The sequence below is a fragment of the Nanorana parkeri genome, unplaced genomic scaffold (genome assembly GCF_000935625.1).
Source record: "Nanorana parkeri isolate BGI_ZX_2015 unplaced genomic scaffold, ASM93562v1 scaffold1389, whole genome shotgun sequence".
Lineage (NCBI taxonomy): Eukaryota > Metazoa > Chordata > Amphibia > Anura > Dicroglossidae > Nanorana > Nanorana parkeri.
This window is the reverse complement of record NW_017307657.1, coordinates 50,736-67,875: the sequence shown is the minus strand read 5'-3', so window position 1 is coordinate 67,875 and position 17,140 is coordinate 50,736. Positions and strand designations below refer to the sequence as shown.

Sequence of the window (17,140 nt, the reverse complement as noted above, 5' to 3'; positions counted from 1 at the left end):
CTGCCAGTAAGGTCCTGCTCACAACTGGGCATTAAATGTGTGTGAAACTGCACATAAAACCCCAAATTATATCTGTGCTACTAAAGCCTATGGCACTGTCCTGGTATCAGCCTCTTGCAGTCCCTGTACAGCGGAGCTGGAATGTGAGGGGCAGTAGCAGTACAAGGAGGCAATCCGTTAAGAAGCATGCTGATAGAAGCACATTCACGCTTGATCTTTTCATTCTTTCTTATGCATTTGTACAAGTTTTTTGAGCCTAGGAGGAGGAGGCTTGTTAGGTGTAAAATCATGTTACAATGCTACGGGGGCTCCCACTGAAGTTTATTGGGACCAAAAACACATGATCATGCCCCAAAAAAACCTCTTGTACGTCTTCTGAGCATTGAGCGACAGCATGTTGCTCAGATGTGAACAAGCGCAATAGAATAACATGTAAATCTGAATGTCGAGCATTGAAACTCTTCCCGAAATGCAAACCCATTCTGAACATGAAGTCTTCCGAACATGGAAGTGCCAAGGGTACTTACACCCAATTGACCGTGAGACGGGCATTCCCCCACCCTGCAGTTGCACATAAACAAAGGAGTGAGATGCTTGTGCTGAAGTAGTTTACCTTATAGGGCCACATGACCATTTAGGTCAATGTCATTGGCCAAATATAGCCCTGTGGCCATATGAGGTCAAAGACGTCCCTGTATTCCACCCTTTTTGCATATGTGCAGCTGCGGGCAGGGAATGCCCATCCGACAGCTGATTGAGCCTGTGGCTCATGGCCCTTCTATGTTCAGAGGAGCTCAGGTCTGGCTCTGGTTTGGTTGAGCTTATCCCTACTCATCGGACTTAAAGCCCAATGGAACTTCCATGTTCTGTACTTCCTTCCATATTCAGAGGAGCTCCTTCTGTGTTCAGAGGAGCTTAGCTCTGACTCATGTTTGGTCAAACCTGAGCTTATCCTTACTCACCAGATGTAAAGCTCAGTGGAACTCTCAGGAAACTCATGGAAGCTCAGGCTTCCTTCTATGTTTGGAGGGGCTCAGGTCAAACCTGAGCTCATCCCTGCTCAGCAGACATAAAGCCCAATGGAACTCCCATGTTCCATGCTTCTTTCCATGTTCAGAGGTACTCCTTTTGTGTTTGCAGGAGCTCAGTTTCTGACCGTGTTCAGTGCAACCTGAGCTCATCCCTACTCACCAAACTTAAATCCCAGTGGAACATCCATGTTTAATGCTTCCCTCCATGTTCAGAGGAGCTCTTTCTGTGTTTGGAGGAGCTTAGGTTGGGACTGGTTTTGGCCAAACCTGAGCTCATCCCTACTCACTAGACTTTTTTTTTTTTTTAAATCAAGAATCAGCTTTATTTTGGTCAGGGCGTCCGTAGACCAAGTAAACGGAAAGGTAGTGCGTAGGTGTACTCACTAGACTTAAAGCCCTATGAAACGTCCATGTCCCATGCTTCCTTCCATGTTTAGAGGAGCTCCTTCTGTGTTTCAAGGAGCTCAGGTTTGGACCAGGTTGATCAAACCTGAGCTCATCCATACTCAGTAGACTTAAAGACAAGTGGAACGTTAATGTCCCATGATTCCTTCCATAGTCAGAGGAGCTCCTTTTGTGTTCAGAGGAGCTAAGGTTTGGACCAAGCTCATCCTTACTGGTGAGAACCCCTATGCAGTTATCCACGCACTGATAATTGTTTGCAGTCACGGAGAAGTTACATCGTCACAAATAAACTTCCATCCTCTAAACACTGGAATCTTCAAAGTCTCCAAATGTCCAATCTACTGACAACTGAGCGTCTACAACAAGGACTCCTGTGTGCTGAACTGAAATGTGTCTAATTGTTCAAATAAAAGGGAGATTTCAGCCATTCACCGCATCTTTCTGCAGAGTATATTTTATATCTATTGAAACAGAGAACTGTGAAGAGTCGTCTTTGTAAAAAGCTCATCTCAAGTTAGAACGGTAGATTAAAGTACGGATATTATCTGATTGGAAGCGAAGATGGATTGTGATAAGGAGATAAATGCCCGAGTCACAACAATCTACTGGCTCTGTGGTTTTTCTTCTTTATCTGAGACATTGTGTTCTTAGACGCAAACTCCAAGAGCTGAACTACGCAGATGAAATAAGTATACAGTACCTGCTTCACCTGCCACATGGAGTTCTAGATGTGCTTAGCTGATCTTGTGATCCAGGCCCCCCTACCACACATCATAATCAGCTTGCTGACCTCACTCTTCACTGCTGCAGTTAAAAGAAACCTGCGAGAATGTGCTGGCTATCACTGCTGAGTAGACATGTGCAATTCGCTTCGTTCCGCATCACAATTCATACGATTTTCCAAAATTCGGATATTCGGACACATCTGAATTTCGATTCCCAATGCGTCCGAATCCAAATTTCCATTTCTGAATTTCAGATCTTTTCCGAATTTCGTTCAAAAATAAAACTGAATCAGACATGTGACTTTTCTGGCCAATCATATGTGTTTTTTGGTTTCATTAATCCGAATCGGTCTGAACACGAATTTTCGTTACAGCAACATGGGAGCCATACATATACATATAATACTTATAATACTAAAGCTGAGGCTCCCAGACCCGAATGGCATTCGGGATCCAAATTTCTGAATTACATTGGGGAGCTCCCAAATGCCATTCGGGTCTGAGAGCCTCAGCTTTAGTAATATTTGTGTATGGCTAACAAAGACCCGAATGGCATTTGGGAGCTCCCGAATGCAATACAGAAATTCATTCAGGTCTGGGAGATTCAGCTTTAGTATTAATATCTGTAGATGGTGTTCTGTGGTATTTACAACGAATATACGTAAACTCATCCGAAACTAATGAAAATCGGGATTTCGTCCTAATCCGAAACCCGAACTGAATTGAATTTTGGATCCGAATCCCAAAATAACCGAATCGAATTTTTCCGCAGCTTACATGTCTAGTGCTGACCTCCGCTTCCAAAAAAAGCGTGTTTCCTGGCTGTTAGGCTGATCCAACAGCATCAATACTTTTTAAGGTCTGATCTGGGACAAGCATCTATAGATCAGGGGTAAGCAAACTCCAGCCCTCCATCTTTGATGTAACTGCAAGTCCCATGAGGTATTGCAAGGCTGACAGCCACAGATATAACTCCCAGAGCCACAGGCATCATGGGATATGTTGTTTTGCCACAGCTGGAGGGCCAGAGTTTGCCTATCTCTGCTCTAGATTAAAAAAAAAAAAATTGCCATTGACTTTCTAACACTCAGAATGCCGGCTACTAGTATTCTGAAAAGTAGGTCAGCAATCGCAGCCTTTGTATTACAGTATATATTTCCTTAAAGTTGAACCTGAAACATTACAGCTGTGTCTTTAATAACTGTCTTGAGTTCAGCATTGAACACCAGGCACTGTCTGCATGCTTATTAGCAGCCTGTGTATAACTGACAAAGCCAGAAGATCCTGTCTCTTCCAAGGATCCTGTCTCTGCCAAGGATCCTGTCTCTGCCAAGGATCCTGTCTCTGCTAAGGATCCTGTCTCTGCTAGTTTATTTCTCTTTTATACTTTACATATAACCATACTAGGTGCACCCAGTTTGCAAACTTTGCTGCACTTTATAATAAAAACACCCAGCACTGCCTGCAAGCTTGTTAGCAGTCTGTGTATAATTGACCATGCCAGAAGATCCTGCCTCTGCTAGAAAGAACTGGTAAAACATGCCGTTCCCAGCCGTTGAGAAGCTACCAGCACCTACAAGGCCATTTCTGTACAATAAAATACAAAGAGTGATATTACATGCGTTGGCTTACCACTAATAGTGCAATATATGAAAACAGAACCGCCACCACCACCAGGATCAGTAAAGACCAGAGGAACCAGTATCCCAGACTGCGATAGGTGTACCTGGAAAGGAAGAACAGTGAAATCCTGAGATATTTTCAGGCAGTCATCATGAACTGTGGCCGATTGTGTCATGGGAATATGGAGACATAACAGATTTGCTGATCAGGCATTTTTTTTAATCCAATGTGGAAATCCAATCTGACCCGTGGGAGATGTTCCCGTTCTGTGGTATGCTTAAAGTCAAAAATAAACTGAAACTGAGCACTTGTTGAAAAAAAACCACCATAAATACAGATTTCCGTTGGCCCCTCCCACCACCTGTCAGCCCCTCCCGCCCACGTTGATCTACTTACATTTACATAGAGACGCACATGCTGACATCACTGGGTGGAAAATAAGGAATGCAATGAAAACTGAAAGGTTTCAGTAGCGTGCCAATAAGGGGGGAAGAAGGAACCAGTTGGAGTCCGTGGGAGCCATGCTGTGTCTGAGTCCACCCCCACCAGCAGGGCTGGATTTCCCACAAGGCCAACCAAGGCCCGGCCTTGGGGCAGCAGGGAGTAGAGGGGCAGCAGGGGTGTGAAATTCCTGTCTCCCGACACCCGGGACATGCAGTTCCGGGCACGGGATGGGTAGTTGTTTTCTTCAGTTAGCCCTGCTTTGGACATTGAGGAACCTGGCCTTGGGGCAGCAGAGAGAGTAAATCAGGCCCTGCCCACCAGGTCTGTCAACTTACCCCTTTAGTTAATGAAGAACCCGAATTACTCTGGCATGGACTCAACCCACTGAGCCACAAAAGCTGTATAACCTATTCAGTATATATAGTATTTGTCTTTAAAGGGATGAGATGGCCAGCCTGGTCCCCGACATTACACAATGTTGGCTGGCGCATGATACGCACCAAGGAAAGCTCCTATTGGTTTCAAGAAAACTTGGTTGAAATTAACATTGGGTCATGAAGGCTTTTGTTCTGTTCAGCTGACTATGAGAAATGGTCACAAAGGTCCAATTTTAAATTCTTCCACATAACTGTTGAAGGCATGGGGACCCAATCAATGAACAGAAAGTATTTTCTCTTACATTGCTTAGTGCATCTTACATAGTTAGTCAGGTTGAAAAGAGACACAAGTCCATTGAGTTCAACCTATAGAGACAGAGATCTGTCTCTGGGAGTCATGCCTGTAGCTGTGAGAATCTTGCATTGCCTCATGGGATTTGTAGTTTCCCCACAGCTGGTGGGCGGGAGGTTACCCACACCTGCACTAAGCAATGTAAGAGGAAATCATTTCTCTGGGAGGAAAAAAATACTTCCTGTTCATTGGGTCCCTGTACCTTCAACAGTTATGTGGAAGAATTAAAAATTAAACATTTGTGTCCATTGCTCATAGTCAGCTGAACAGAACAAAAGTCTTCATGACCCAATTTTCATTTCAACCAAGTTTTCATGACTCAATAGGAGCTTTCCTTGGTGCGGATCATCAACCAACATGGTGCAATGGTGGGAACCAGGTTGGCCACCTTATCGCTTTAATTACAAACTTATACTGTATAGGGCCGGAGGTTCTCCACCCCTGGCTTAGTGCTTTACAGTCCGTAAACTCATTCATTTTCATGGACGATATGTGTGCTCTGCAAAGACCAGAGCCCTGAAAGCAGCTGTGGATGAAGTAAGATAGTTGTTGTGAGAGGTGCTGCCATTGAAAACGTCATCTATAGCAGGACTGATTCTAATTCAGCAAGCTGATTTCAGGTAAGGGTCACAGCGTCACGCAGTCCAGGTCTCCACTGTGGAAGTTAAAGCCCAACTCCAAGCAAAACATTTGATTCCATTCTGGGTAGAGTTGGGAAGGATAAGGATCCCCAACTGGTTTTTATTACCCTGTATAGGAGGCTTTCCTTCAACCATCTGCTGAGGGGCACTGCACTTAAAATATTCTATAACTCACATCTTTTATTCTGTCCAACATACAGTATATCATTCCCCACTTTCAAGCCCTGATGAAGGGGGTGCCCCCAAACTGCGTCTTTTATCCTAATTCATATTGAAATACTTGTAACTTGGACAATTAATTCTCAGATTTTTATATCCATTGAGTTGCAAACCAAGAAAACTGTGGAAATCTATTGGGATGGAGAAGCTGCCAGTCCAGAATCATGAAACCCCTGTCCAAATGCCCCCACAACCCCTAGGCTAATAGGATAACCCTAACTATGACCAGCACTACTCTTCCCAAATGTTAATTCAATTTGAAACTAAAAACAAATGGCTGAATTTAGGCATTAATAAGGTTGCGATTCACCATTTCCAAGTTGTAAGGCCCACCTGTCAATAAACAGAACCCACTGAAATGGCTACAGGACTAAGATAGAGCACCCTAGGAACTCTGACTCCAACATCGCTCTAATATGCCAAAACGTTTATTTGTTAGCAGTCTCAAGAACTGATCGCCCCATCTCACCCTCTGCACCTCCCTACTGGCTCATCACTATGAGAGGCAGCTTTGCTGGCTAATATGAGGGTGAGGTGGAAGGCAGGAGGGTAGGAACCAGGTCCTAACGTTGCTTAGAAGTATCGTTGTTGGCATATTAAAGAGCACTGGGAACTGGAGTTGCAAATAGGGGCATTGCTAGATCCTGGCACCCATGATATGTGTCCCATGTCTTCTACTGAGTGCCCCATGTGTTTCAATGTAAATGGGATTCATAAATGTTGCCATCATCCCAAGTATAGAATTGAAGACAAGCGTATTTCAGTCTTGGCCATCCATTCTTACTCCCATTAGTAACTGTATTTTACCCTCAAATTTCAGATCTGATTCAAAGAGGTTTTTTTTTTAATACCAGTGTATTAAAAAGAGAATGAACAGCAATGTCACCCACCTTTAATGATGGTATACTACAAACCCTACCACATAAGGTGCTCAGGGGTACCCTAGATGTCTAAACCCTAATCCTCCTCCTAGTTCTCAAGAAGACCTCTTAAAGGTATAGGCAGGCACTGATAGGTCCCTGTGGAGACATCAAAGTGCTTTGATTGCTGACAGGTGTACTTTGAATGGAATTGGTAGAAAGCCACTTGCACTCCAACTTGATTCTTAGTCAATCTTTTTATTGACCATGGTTGTGTCACATTGTATAAGTGACGTTTCAGAACCAAGAGGTCCCTTCTTTAAGCAGATAACTCTTTGTCTGCCTGGAGAAGGGACCACTTGGTTCCAAAACGTCGCTTATACAATGTGACACAACCATGGTCAATAAAAAGATTGACTGAGAATCAAGTTGGAGTGGCTTTCTACCAATTCCATTTGATTCGCGGAGGCCGTCTGCAGTCACTCCAGCTCCCACCCGATATCTGAGGGTTCTGGAGTGCGATGGGATTTACTATGGATTGAGGTATACTTTGAAGATATAAAATATGGTAGGTTGTACAGTACAGGAGTGATTTTAAAAATCTTGACAGTACTCACCAGTCAAAATCATTGTAGTCATTCTTTGCTTCCCCCCAGAAATACAAGAAGACCAGAGACAGGCAGAACGCACTGATCAGAAACAAGAAGAACAGGCTCTCCTTCTGCAAGACATAAATATAATATGAATCATACGGGGATGGTCGAGGTTCATGGTGTAGACCCTTTGTATAGTCTTTTGCTTTGGCCTGCATGGGGGAAATCACTGGTTCACTTACGTGGAACTCCAGCCAAAAGGTCAACAGGTATTAATTCCTGAACCTGGATATCAGAGGTGCTGCATTCAACTTCAGTAATTCATGGTTGAAGAAAGTCAGTTGAGTCCATAAGGAGTGTAGTAGATCCAGTGAGGCCAATCTCAACAAAACAGCGTGCCCCTTATCTAGGGGATCTGAATGTTAAGATCCATGGATAGAAAGTTGGATGAAGGGGAAGTGTCTGAACCCCTGAAATGTGCTTGCTGTTCCATGTTTTCTTGTTATGAACAAACATTGATATGAAAAGATTTTGGACTCTTAGATCTATGGTCACATAGGTATTAAATTCTTGTCTGTGCTCCAACTGGGGAGATTCACCACCACTTCCTGTATGTAACCCAGGACAACAAGTTAGTGGAAAAACTACCTAGTGAGTGTGTTGTTGTCCATCCCCTCCACTGCTTTACATCAGAGCTTACACTGAGCAGAACAGGACAAGTATCTATTGTACAGTATCATTGGATTAGTTTCTGGCCGTGTAATGACTCGCCTCCTGGCTTCCTGATTGGCCAGCTTCCCAACTAATCAGGAAGCCGGGCGGCGAGTCATTACACGGCACCCAGCTTCCTGATTGACCGGGTGACGAGGGAGCATGGAGCCGTCTTTCTGGTCAATCAGGAAGCCAGGGGGCGGGTAATGACTTGCTGTCCAGCTTCCTGATTAGCCAGTGTCCCGACCAATCAGGAAGCTTGGCAGTGAGTCATTACACACTGCCCGGCTTCCTGATTGACCGGGAAGCCGACTTCATGCTGACAAGGGAGCATGGAGGAGGCTTCCAGGCCAATCAGGAAGCCAGGGGGCGAGTCATTACCTGCCTCCCTGCTTCCTGATTGGCCGGGAATCCAGCTCTACGCTCCCTGGTGACGAGGGAGCATGGAGTCGGCATCCCGGCCAAACAGGAAGCCAGGCAGCGTGTAATGACTCGCCGCCTGGCTTCCTGATACCGGAAGTTCCGATATCAGGCTAGGTATCGGGAGCATTTGGGCGAGTATGACTACTCGGCCAAATACTCGATATCAGCACTGATACCAATACTAGTATCGGTGCATCCCTATATTTTATGTTCAGGTCGAATGTAATGTAATGTAATACTGCATTACAGCTACTAGATGGAGCTGAGGAGTATAGGAAATAAGTATTTCCTCGTCTTTATGTTATGAAAATGAGGAGATTGGGAGCTGGGCTGTAGTCCTAACCTACTTCAGGAGACAACACTACTCCTCCATAGATACAGCGAAATGAGTTAGCATTGTCACCCTAGGACAGGAAGTTTGTTACTGGCAGGATCACCAGTTGAAAATAAAGGAACAAGAGCATGAAAAAAAGAAAGCTAATGCAGCCACCACATCTTAGGACTGGGAAGCTGCAGTATAGTATGTTTTTGTTCTTGGGTTTAGCTACAAATAAGGCCTGGCAGAGTTCTTCTTTATATTCTTCTTTAGAATATTAATAAATCAGAACTGAAACACAGATCCCATTGTAATCTGATCTCCGTCCTGTAATAACACATTGCAATGTTTTTTTTGTTCTGTAAAAGGAAGTAAATTCTCAGCTGATTGTCTTTGTATGTTATAGACAGGCTGCCATTACAGGCTGTAATTGAATCTCTGTTGTGTGACAATTCAGTAGGCAGTTATTGCTGCACTTTCTGTCCTAATTCTCCCGGCAGAAAACCTGTCATTTTCTAGATGTGGAAATCTCGATTGGCCTCCATTATGGCGCCATTAGGAGCTGGTGTGAAGTGTGCGGCACAGAATGTCCTGTGTACGTCAAATGTCACAGAATAAAATACCAGCTCGATGCAGATTTGTTTGTCTGGGAGGAGGAAAAAACACTTTCTGCCTGCTGTTATCAATTATTTTTGTGTATCTGCTGGTACCACACTCTAAGCACCCCTAATAATGGACGCCTGCCGGTGGTCTGCGCCAAACTCTGATCCCTTCTGGTAATTTGTTCTAAACTTCACTGATAGTTAATCCCAACCAGCACCCTTTACTGGTAATCTGTTCCAATTATTACCCTTTATGGGTATTCAGTTCTTTCCAGCACCCTTTACTGGTAGTGTATTCCAACCAGCACCTTTTATTAGTAGTCTGCTCCAACCATTCCCCTTTACATGGAAGCCTACCCTAACCAGCATCCTTTACTGGCAGCCTGCACTAAATAGCACCCTTTACTGGTAGTGTATTCCAACCAGCACCTTTTATTAGTAGTCTGCTCCAACCATTCCCCTTTACATGGAAGCCTACCCTAACCAGCATCCTTTACTGGCAGCCTGCACTAAATAGCACCCTTTACTGGTAGCCTGGACTGAACAGAACCCTTTACTGGTAGTCGGTTCCAACCAGCACCCTTTACTGGTAGCCTGGACTAAACAGCACCCTTTACTAGTAATCTGTTCCAAATATCACCCTTTATAGGCATTCAATTCTTTCCAGCACCCTTTACTGGTAGTTTATTCCAACCAGCACAATTTATTAGTAGTCTGCTCCAACCAGCCCCCTTTACATGGTAGTCTGTTCCAACCAGCACCCTTTACTGGTAGTTTATTCCAACCAGCACAATTTATTAGTAGTCTGCTCCAACCAGCCCCCTTTACATGGTAGTCTACCCCAACCAGCATTCTTTACTGGCAGCCTGCACTAAATATTACCCTTTACTGGTAGCCTGGACTGAACAGCACCCTTTACATGGTAGTCTGTTCCAACCAGCACCCTTTACTGGTAGCCTGGACTGAACACCACCCTTTACATGGTAGTCTGTTCCAACAAGCACCCTTTACTGGTAGCCTGGACTGAACACCACCCTTTACTGGTAGTCTGTTCTAACCAGCACCCTTTACTAGTAGACTGTTACAATTATCACCCTTCATAGATATTCTATCCCAACCAGCCCTCATTACTGGTAGTTTATTCCAGCTAGCACCCTTTACTAGTAGTCTACTCCAACCAGCAACCTTTACATGATAGTCTACCACAACCAGCACCCTCTACTGGTAGCCTGGATTGAACAGATCCCTTTACTGGTAGTCTGTTCCAACCAGCACCCTTTACTGGTAGCCTGGACTGAACAGCACCCTTTACTGGTAGTCTGTTCCAACCAGCACCCTTTACTGGTAACCTGGACTGAACAGAACCCTTTACTGGTAGTCTGCTCCAACCAGCACTCTTTACTGGTAGACTGTTACAATTATCACCCTTCATAGATATTCTATCCCAACCAGCACTCATTACGGTAGTTTATTCCAGCTAGCACCCTTTACTAGTACTCTACTCCAACCAGCAACATTTACTGGCAGCCTGCTCCAGCTCGCACCCTTTACTGGTAGTCTGTTCCAGCCAGCACATTTTATTGGAAGCCTGCACCAACCAGTAGCTTTTACTGATAACCTATTACAACCAACGGCATTTATTGGTAGTCTGTTCTGAACAGTGCCCTTTACTGGTAGTGTGTTCCAACAAGTAGCCTTCATTGGTATGCTATTTCAACCAGCACTGGTAGCCTGGTCCACCCAGTATACCTTCCTAGTGGTGAATATCAAACAGTATTTCTAGGCAGTAGGCTATTTCATGGGCCTCCTTCTACTCTCGTACTTTCAACCAGAACCTTTTACAGGTAATCTGTTCTGAACGGTGCCCTTTACTGGTAGTCTGTTTCAACCAGCACTCTATTGGTAGTCTGTTCCAGCTAGAACCCTTTATTGGTAGTCTGTTTCAACCAGAACACTTTATTGTTAATCTGATCTGCACAGCACCATTTACTCCTAGTCTGTTACAACCAGTAGCCTTCATTGGTATTCTCTGTTTGAGCCAGCACCCATTAATGATATTCTGTTGCAACCAGCACTCTTCACTGGTAGCCTGGTCCTCTCAGTATAGTATACTATGCTAGTAGTGCCTGCCAAACAGTATTTCCAAGCAGTAGGCTATTTCATGGGCCTCCTTCTGCTGCCCCATGGTTTCAACCAGAACCCTTTACAGGTAGTCAGTTCAGAACAATGCCCCATACTGGTAATCTGTTCCAACCAGAACTCTTTACTGGTAGCGTGTTTCAGCCAGCACCCTTTACTGGTAGTCTGCTCTGAACAGTGACCTTTGCTAGTTGTCTGTTCCAACCACCACTCTTTACTGGTAGTCTGTTCCAAACAGCATCCTTCACTAGTAGTTGGTTCTAACCAGCGCTCTTTACTGGTAGTCTGTTTCAGCCAGCACTCTTTACTGGTTGTCTTTTCCAAACAGCACACTTTACTGGTAGTCTGTTCCAACCAGCGCTCTTTACTGGTAGGCTGTTCCAACCAGCACTCTTTACTGGTATTCTGTTCCAGCCAGCACTCTATACTGGTAGTCTGTTCCAGCCAGCACCCTTTACTGGTAGTCTGCTCTGAACAGTGACCTTTGCTAGTTGTCTGTTCCAACCACCACTCTTTACTGGTAGTCTGTTCCAAACAGCATCCTTCACTAGTAGTTGGTTCTAACCAGCGCTCTTTACTGGTAGTCTGTTTCAGCCAGCACTCTTTACTGGTTGTCTTTTCCAAACAGCACACTTTACTGGTAGTCTGTTCCAACCAGCGCTCTTTACTGGTAGGCTGTTCCAACCAGCACTCTTTACTGGTATTCTGTTCCAGCCAGCACTCTATACTGGTAGTCTGTTCCAGCCAGCACCCTTTACTGGTAGTATATTCTAACCAGCACTCTTATTGACAGTCTGCTGCAGCCAGCACCCTTTAGTGGTAGTCTCTTTCAACCAGAACATTTTAATGGTAGTCTTATCAGAGCAACACCCTTTACTTGTCATCTGTTATAATCAGTAGCCTTCATTGGTATTCTCTGTTTGAGCCAGCACCCTTTACTGATAATCAGGTTCCAAGCAGCACTCTTCATTGGTAGTCTGGTCCTTCTTGTATACTCTACTAGAAGTGCCTACCAAAGAATATTTGTACACAATAGGTTATTTCATAGAGCTTTTTCTTCTGTTCAAGGGTACTGGTAGTCTATTTCAAGCACTGTACTCTAGTAATATTCCATCAGAACTACCTAATGACAGTTAAAAAAAAATACTATTTTTATTCTGTTCCAAGTCCCGACTCTACATGTACCAACCCTACTACTTACCCATCGGCAGCACCACTGCCCAGGCTCGGTCTTCTGGCGCTGGTACCGTTTCCATCTACAGCTGTAGAGGCCTGCCAGCAGCGAGATGAAAGGCTGATGCTCATAATGCTGCAGGAGCCGTCGGCGTACAATTTTCAGCTTCCCAAGCCTCAACCTGCGCAGGTTGGTGGACGAAACCCCCATCTGTAGAGCCTCACATCATCCCTGTGTCTAGAAATAAACAAAAGACATTGCTATTAGATAGACAGCAAATTAAATGTACAAACGGATGTTAAAAAAACATTGAATGAACACTGGTAGGCAACTTGGCATATATCATTCTAGAGGGGCAGAATTTGCTTGTAATGTTACTCCCTCTTGACAATTACTGTATGATCTGTAAAGCATTAAAATGGATGAATGCAAGTCTTTCCCCTAGCCATATAACTATGGGACTTTTAGAGCAGGTCTAGTTCTTGGAATGGAGACTTAGATATACAGGCAGTCCCCGAGTTACAAACATCCGACTTACATGCGATCCCTACTTACAAACGGAGGCTGTTACTGTACAGCAGGGGTCCCAGGCTGCAGGCAAAGTGTACCGTGCAGCATTTCAGTAGTTGTAATGTTACCGTGTTCGTGCCCACCTTTTTGGGTCACGTTCGTAGTACTGTACGTACATTACAGGAAGTTGGCTCTTGTTAGACGTGTAGACGAGGGGTGCCCGCCTCTTCTTCGGGGTCAGTCACTGTGGTTTTTTTTTACTGCTGTCTGTATCCTCATTAGAAAGAATTAATCTCACTTCCTGTCCTTGAGAAAACAGGAAGTGAGAGGAAATCTACTCCTAGTAAGTGAAATTCACTGTAAGAGTGATCATTGGAAAATGGTGTCTCCACTGAAGCGTAATCACCAATCCTTGTTTCCACGACAACCCAAAATGTTCAAAATCCAATTGTCACAGGGACAGAAAGTGAGGTGAAATCTTTTAAACAGGGGCACACACAGCAAAACAAACGTTACAGTGGGTTAACGCTTCCCTATGCTATCCAAAACTAGAAAAACATTTTTGGGCTGGAGTTACACTTAAAACATTTACCTGTTCCAATTTGCATACAAATTCAACTTAAGAACACGCCTATAGTCCCTATCTAGTTCATAACTAAGGGACTGTCTGTATAAGGAGCTATGTAACTATTACTTTACTGGAAAAACACAATATAAAGGTACAACACCCCAGGCTTAACTGGCAGGGCATTTCACAGATTCCATGCTTACGAGATATGCACAAAAACTGGCAGATAAGGCTTCAGTATTACTCTCTCCCTAATTAACCAGTGACAGGAAGAGACAACAAGCATCAACCGCCTTTCTTTATGTAAGGCCTAAAGGAAAATCAAGAGCCAACCAACCAAGAGCCAAAGGGCCTGGGTTGCTTTTGTTGATGTTGTGAGTGCTTCTTACCACATTCAAGTCAACTAGAAGGCAAAAGCAGCTTGAAACAGGTTGATGCAGCTTAGAAGTAGGTCAAGGGCAAGTAAGAAGGAGGTCACTGTGAACAATCTAAGAAGCGCCTCAAACTGATCGCAAATGCCCATCGACACAAGCCCAAGAATTCATGTTTAGGGATCCACCAACAGACTTAGGAGGATGGGTAGATCGTGCCGCTAGTGTCAGCTATGCTCCAACTTTTAGCATCCATGGGAAACTAAACATTTCTAAAACAGGTGATAGAACCATCTCTTACAGGTCTCCCAGCTGCTTAACCTGCACCGGTCATGTTCCCAAGATGATGTAGGGTACACGGACAGAACTCTGCCTGGAGTGGGGTGGGGGCCTGCTGACCCTTGACTCCATTGTGTGCTTGCCAAACTTTTGGAGCACTGTCTTCACTCATACTCCCTGAAGTGAATGCTTTTCCTTTGTTTTCAGGCCAACCGGTTCCTCAGGCCTCTTCAAACCTGCAGAACAGGAGCTACAGCCCTTCAGTCACACAGCAACAAACATCACAGCACTCTTGGTGTCCACATACATACAGTATGTGCTTCCTCTTGGAACACCCCACTTCCCTTTCCATTTTTACATCTGACCTTAATCTCAGCTTTTAGACAGAATAGGTGTCTCCATTGGAAGTTTTGCCCTCGATTTTTTTTTCAGTGACAAGTGTAACAATTTTGATTTTCCTTCACTTTTTCTCCCAGTGATAATGGTAACCAGGACAAATAAAGAAGGTGAATTCCCCTACATAGACACAGACAGCCTGACACAGTTTAAGGGGGTTCCCAGCACTTTTTCAAGCTAACCCAGCAAAAAATCTAACTAATCTGCTTGAACTACTCAGATTTTTGTTGCATATATTTGCAAATATATGCGAAAGCCACACTGCCGTGCCAAGGCACTTTTGATAAGTGTTGTCCCTAAATCTGAAATGAGGTCCCTAGCTATGGCGCTTATATAGCAATGCACAAACCGAGAGTAGGCTCACCTACTTAAAGCTCAGACTTCTTTATAGATACAATCACACACTAGAAGCCCAAACATCACCTTTACAAGCCAGCTGAAGACTTCCAGTATGTGTCTGCACCAAACCCAAATAAGCAACAATGGCAGCTGCTTTTGTTTGATTAAAAGTAGCATAAAGGTGCACATTGACAGGACATTATAAAAAAAACAGTAGAAATGGTGCCTCAGCACACAGCTTTCAACTACTCAGGGTAAAAAGAGGATTTTGTTGCATACATTTGCAAATACACGTTGAAGCCACATTACCACATCAAGGCACCTCCAAAGGGCGGTCCCTTACTCTAAATCATCTGAGCTCCCAGCTTTGATACATTCATAGTGTTAGGGTCCCTCAGAAAAGCCACTCTGAGGGAATGTGAACCCTTAGGGGGACTTGAACCCCTAGTGGGACTTGAACCCAAGACGCCTGGTAGGACTGGAACCCACCACCTCTGGTAGGACTTAGTTTATTAAGGTTTCCCAGGTTTCGGTCCTGCTGCCAGCTTCAAGCAAGTAATTGGGAATACAGAAGCACACGAGACGGGTATCCGCTCTTTAGTCAAAGGTTTATTGTTCCAACAAAAGGTTATATGGTCAGCGAAAAACGCAATGGCGGGGCATGTAAACCAATAAAAAGTCATGCACGTATACAATTATAATAATATGGACCATAGAACAGCTACCGAAGAAATTAAGAGGACAGTTTCAAGCTTGTGGGTTTCACACAAAGAGATAAGAAAAAAAATACAATTTACTTGAGGAATGCAGACCTATCATTTTGTAAGCTGCTCACAACTAGTTTCTGTAGAATACACTTAGAAAACACAATTATCTCCGGCTCAAACATTAACTATGTATATACTAGAAGCAGGCCAATAAGTTACCCACCCTTTCACATATCAATGCAAAAACTGAGAGTCAGCGGACCTGGAGGCAGCACTGGAGGTTTTAGTTGCATATATTTGTAACTGTATGCAACTAAAACCTCTGATTTTAACCTGAGTAGTTGAAGCAGGTTAGGTATTTATTTTCACTGGCTAGCTTGAAAGTGTGCTGGGGACCCCCTTTGTACTGTTTTGTATATGCCGCTGCCCATGTGCTGCTTTACCTTTTTGCTAGTTGGAACAGACCAGGGTGGCTGCCATTCATACTTCTAACACTTCCACATGCCATACAAGATTTTAAAAAAAGTTCAGGCTTTAGATATGCTTTGACTCTAGCCAATGCATTTTTATGGAGGTGGTGTTAGTGGTGGTTGTGGTGGTGGTGCGTTAGAACCTCTGTGTCTCTGCTGGAGAAATTTCCAATTCAGGACAGGAATTGATGGCAAATATCTCCAACATTGACAAGGTGGGAAAGTGTTGGAGCTTCTGTTAAAGTACAATGAAACTCTCGTTTTTTGTTTTTGCATATATCTTACTGGTAGCATGCAGTATATATATATGCAAAAACATTAAAAAAATAAAAAAGTTACCAAATAGGTAATTACTTACCTGTGTCTCCGCTGCTCGCTCCCGTCCGAAGATCTGATGATTGTCGAGCGGCTGTGAAGGATGATGGGGTGGGCGCATACGCAGTAGCGATCTTTGGCCGGGAGACGAGGAGAGACACAGTGTTAGTCAATGCGCGTGCACGTGCACAGAAACCGCGGGACACAGAAGACACAGCAGTCGTAGCTGGATTAGAGACCGGTGTTCTATCGAAACTCCAACTCGTCGAAATCTCCAACTACCTCACTGCCGTGTACTTGCAAGTTGGTGATTTCTACCAGACTGCGTTAGACTGCAAAACACAAAGACTGACAGAGCTTCTGTACAGCTGCATGTTAACAATATTCAGCAGGTGGCAAAGTCAACGAGTATTCTGAAAGCGCTATGCACGCATGCGCACCACAACTATACAGAGCTCCAGTCGTTCTGAGCACCGCAAGTGAGGTAGTTGGAGATTTCGATGAGTTGGAGATTTCCATAGAACACCGGCACCAGCGCTGGAGGGACTCC

The 17,140-nt window shown here is 44.2% G+C and overlaps 1 protein-coding gene across 1 annotated transcript in view; it reads right to left on the bottom strand.

Moving 5' to 3' along the window:
- GDPD4 (glycerophosphodiester phosphodiesterase domain containing 4) overlaps positions 1 to 17,140 on the bottom strand; it is a 64,625-nt gene that overhangs the window by 32,133 nt on the left and 15,352 nt on the right. The window contains exons 2-4 of the mRNA XM_018569756.1: positions 12,663 to 12,872; positions 7,295 to 7,398; positions 3,794 to 3,887 (exon numbers count right to left, since the gene is read on the bottom strand). Coding sequence (XP_018425258.1) covers positions 3,794 to 3,887; positions 7,295 to 7,398; positions 12,663 to 12,845 — 381 coding nt within the window. The 5' untranslated portion in view covers positions 12,846 to 12,872. The remainder of the gene's footprint in view (positions 1 to 3,793; positions 3,888 to 7,294; positions 7,399 to 12,662; positions 12,873 to 17,140) is intronic.